The sequence below is a fragment of the Colobus angolensis genome, unplaced genomic scaffold (assembly GCF_000951035.1).
Source record: "Colobus angolensis palliatus isolate OR3802 unplaced genomic scaffold, Cang.pa_1.0 Scaffold101, whole genome shotgun sequence".
Classification (NCBI taxonomy): Eukaryota; Metazoa; Chordata; class Mammalia; order Primates; family Cercopithecidae; genus Colobus; species Colobus angolensis.
The window spans coordinates 8,375,383-8,379,860 of record NW_012111031.1 but is presented as its reverse complement, the minus strand read 5'-3'; the positions used below and the strand labels follow the sequence as shown (position 1 = coordinate 8,379,860).

Genomic DNA, 4,478 nt, shown 5'->3' with positions numbered 1-4,478 from the left:
GAAGCTGATATTTTATAATTATTCTTATTATCTAATTAACTAGAGGAATACATTTTTTAGAAAAAATATTAGATAATATAAATACACAGGTTTTTACTTTCAATTTTTTTTACAGTTCTTTGCATTTTTGAATTTATGAAGTTTTGCTATTAATAACTGGTGAAAATTATTTGTCATTACTACAAAGGCAAATTAATGTGTGTTTTAAATCATGTTTCTATTCCAGTCACCAAAACCTTACCCAGAGTCTGCCTCATTTAGTACAGACGTGGAAGAGATTGAAATTGATTCTTAAATGTGACTTTTTAAATCAAGTATCACTAATTTGTACTCATATTTCATATCATAAAGTGTTCATGGAGAAGCAAGTTTTCTGAGAAAAATCTGGCTAATAGAAGGAAAGGAGATGAAGGGCCAGATGACTAAAAAGCATACTCTAGCTGAGCCAGATGAATTTTGTCTGATATCCTGATAACTTTTGTAGAGATTTCTTCTTAAATAAGCACTTGATTTTGATTATAAAATTCTGTACCTAGATTGTGTCTATAGGACAATATGGAAGGTTGTATTGTGCATATATGAACTTAGGTGATAAATGCTGATACAATGTAGCATTTTTTTCCTGACTAGTCCATGTTCTGTAATTGAATAACAATATACATTGTTCTAGGTACATCTTTCCTGGAACTCTTTCATGCTAACATCCATATTTTTTTTCATATTGCTTTGGCTATTGGGAAAATAAACTCTTGCTGTCTTTTGAAAAATATTTTTCCTAAGGATTCTTCTAGAACGGGGAGGAATTCTTCCACGGAATATTCAGGACCAGAACCAAGATCTCAACCTCTGTACATCTTGCCATCCTGACAAGTTTTTCTCGCATGTCCGAGATGGCCTTAATTTTGGTACACAAATTGGCTTCATATCAATTAGAGAATAAGGTACAGTAGGTTTTCTCTCCTCTCTCCATTTTTCCTCTCTTTCATCCCTCTCTCCACCTCTTCTTCCCTTTCTCTTTCTTCCTCTTTTAGCCGTTTCCTCCCCTCATTTTGAAAAAACAGTTAATTATGTTTAACTTTACTCCTTTATTCCTACAGGAAGAATGATGTTTCTACTTTTTTAGTGATATAATAGTCTAGCAAAGTTCATTTTCAGTAACACTCTATTATAAAGAGCAGCCACTCCTTTTCCTCGTTAATGAAGAATAATTAGCCAGGCTTATGTTAAAAGTATAAAAATAAAACAATTTAATCTTTAAAAAAGTATGTAAGTATTTCCTTTCTCTCTACTATGTACTTGATATCTGTACATTCCTTATCCTAACATCCTTATAACTTTCATGTTATTTTCGAAAATAAATCTTTGCATAAAGATTCTAAATTCTAGAATAATAAGAAATTCTCGCATACAAACTAGCTTGATTTTCAACTAGATTTCCAAATGATTATCTGCATTTGGAGTTGGCCAAATTTTTGTTTTAAAATGACAGTAAATAGTTTAGACTTTGTGGGACATACAGTATATGTCTTAGCTACTCAACTTCACCATTGTAAAGGTAGAGCAACAAGAAATACTGATAATATAGAAATGAATGAATATGTCTGTGTTCCAGTAAAATTTTGTTTACAAAAATCAGGTGAGGGAGCCAGGCACAGTGGCCCTGCTCCTGTAGTCCCAGCTCCTCAGGAGGCTGAGGTGGGAGGACTGCTTTAGGCCAGGAGTTTGAGTACAGCATGGATAACATAAACCCTGTCTCTAAAGAATAAAATAAACAGGTAAAGGGCCAGATTTGGCCTATCGGCTATAGTTCGTTGACACATGATCTAAAGTCATAGAGCAAGACTGAGTGTAATTTTCTTAAAATAGCATTTATTAGAGATGGTTTTGTTGGAATTATATAAAAATATTTCATGGCGCTGATTTAACACCGCCCCCTCAGGATATATGTAATTTTCCCTAAGGTTACTTCTAGCTGAATTAATATTATTTTTTACTCTTTACAATGTTTTTAGCTCTTTAACTTACAGAAGAACTTTGATAGACTTCACGATTGCAAAGGTCTCATATTTGATTTCTATGTATTTTACAGATATTTGACTGGATTTTTGTATAACTGTTTCCTGCCTCCTTCCAAACTGACTGCAAGAGAGAAATTTAGCTGTTTGATCTACTTAAAACCAAATGGATTACAATGGATAATTCATCTTTAGGGTATATTTTTACTATTATTCAAAGTCATATGATTTTCATTTAATTATAATAATAACTGACAAAAATCAGTATGTTGTAGCTAATATGTTTTATGCATGAGAATTATTCTTAAAGTTTGTTCTCCCTGTTTATTACACAGATCAGGAATAGATTTGTTCAGTTCAGTATTTATTGAATACCCTCTGTTGGTCAGGCATTGTGTTAAGCATAGGTGAACTGAAATGAACACGACTTTTTTCCTTTGAATACAATGAAGGAGATAAACACTTCTTCAACTTAATTTTAATAGCAGTAGAAGAGAACGTAAGGAATAGAGGTTAATTTTACCCAGAAGGCAGAGTAGAGAAAATATTACAAGAGAAAATCACATATCACATTGGCTCAAAAGATGTAGAGGTTTTTGACGAATGAAGAACAGCCATAACAGGTAGAGGGAACACCATGAACCAGGGCATGAAACTGAAAGTGCATAACATATTCTAGAGAGAAAAGGGTGTGGGCAGGAGTTAGGGCTGGAAAAACAGGTTGGAAACAGATAAGTAAGGGTCTCAACTGCAGTGTCAAAGAGCTTGCAGTTTATTTTCCAGGCAATGAATAGGCAGCCAAAAAAAAAAAAGTAAGGATTTTTTTTCTCCCTCCCCCATGGCATCATATTTAAGAGGATGAATTTAAATTGTGTGAGACCAAAGCATAGAGACTAGATAAGAGGTGGTCAAAATATTTCAAAAAGAAATAATGAAGATCCAATGAAGGAAGTGGAAATTAAAATAGAGAAGAGAGTAGATGGATTAGAGAGACATTTAAGAGAGGGAATCAATAGATCCTGTTACTAGATAATGGAAGTAAGAGGTGAGGAAGAGTGGAAAAGTCATTAATGACTAAGATTTCTGCTTGGCTGTTTACTAAGATTGGCAACAAAGGGAGGGAGAAGGTTTGGGAAAAGAGAGGAGGATAATGAGTTTGACTTTACATAGAATGAAGGACATCCAGATAGAAATGTTTGGTTAATAATTAGAAATATAGACCTAGAAATTAGGAGGAAACCTGAGACAGAGACAGAGATTTCAAGGTTTACGGTACAGAGATGATGCCTGATTCTATTGGAGCAAGTTGGATCATCTAGGCAGAAATTAGGATGAGAAAAAGGAGGTCCAAGAATATAACCTTATAAAACACCTGCATTTCAAGAATAAAAAGCTGAAGGAGTAAAAAAAATTAGTCACAGAAGTAAGAAAAAATAGAGTAGTTGTTTTGAAGAAGCCAGGATAGATGTGGAAAGTACTCAGAAATCTTCAGGGATAAAATAAAGTAATAATTAAAAAGAAATCAGTGGATTAAGCACATTGAAACTGTTCCATAGGCAGTGGTCATTGAGTCAGCTTTCAGTGCATTAGGAAGAAGATGCATAGGTGTCAACTATTCTTTGACAGCATTTACTAGAGAAGAGAAAAAGCTGGGGAACTACATCTTGAAGGAAGGGACTTTTTTTGGATGAGTGGTTTTGAGTATGTTTGTCAGTTAAAGAGAGAACTTAAGGTAGTTTTCATTTGGGAGAAATTGTATATATATTTAATGTAAGTTATCACATTGCGTCTTAAAAATTTTCTTATTTAATACATGTATTTCCTACATGTATGTGTGGTGGCATGACAGCAAATAACATTTGTTTGGTATTTCCAAAGGACTTTCATGTACATTACCTCATTTTACCTTTACAGCTACTCTGAAGTACACAGGCATTATCCCTTTTATTCAGCTGAGAAAACTGAGCTTCATTGAGGTGGAAGTCAAAAATCACATACTTTGTGATGAAGTAAGATTTGAGCATACGTTTTGTGACTCCAATTTTCCTCTCAGATTTTAAAATTAATTAAGGGGATCTTAATTATATTTTTATTTTTAACTTTTTGTTAACATAATTTATTCAGTGAAAATTTTGTTGAGGTACTGGGACAGGTTAAAAAAATACAGTTGTAACCCTCAGGGTATTTAATATCCAGTGAAAAGTGATAATCAGTAAACCAGTAATTTCAATACTTTGATATATGTTGTGAGGTTGTGACAACTGATTCTTGTTTAGTTTAATTCTATATCTCCCTTAGCCCAGTGTTAAATTTAAATAAAATACCTCATTTTTTCCAATTCAGGGAAGACACTAAACCTAAAGCATAGGATAAAAATGTTGAACTCATCCAAAATATTGTTTTGTTTAATGAAAATGATAAAGATTAAGGAATACTTACATGTATTGAGAAAGGTTAATAATT

The 4,478-nt window shown here is 33.0% G+C and overlaps 1 protein-coding gene across 2 annotated transcripts in view; it reads left to right on the top strand.

The window, feature by feature from the left end:
- LACC1 (laccase (multicopper oxidoreductase) domain containing 1) overlaps nt 1-3,249 on the top strand; it is a 14,230-nt gene extending 10,981 nt beyond the window's left edge. Inside the window, exons 6-7 of one of the 2 annotated variants that reach the window (XM_011940286.1) lie at nt 781-941; nt 2,090-3,249. In XM_011940286.1, coding sequence (XP_011795676.1) covers nt 781-940 — 160 coding nt within the window. In that variant the 3' untranslated portion in view covers nt 941; nt 2,090-3,249. The remainder of the gene's footprint in view (nt 1-780; nt 942-2,089) is intronic. The other variant, XM_011940276.1, reaches the window with a different exon arrangement.
- Nucleotides 3,250-4,478: the final 1,229 nt, after the last annotated feature.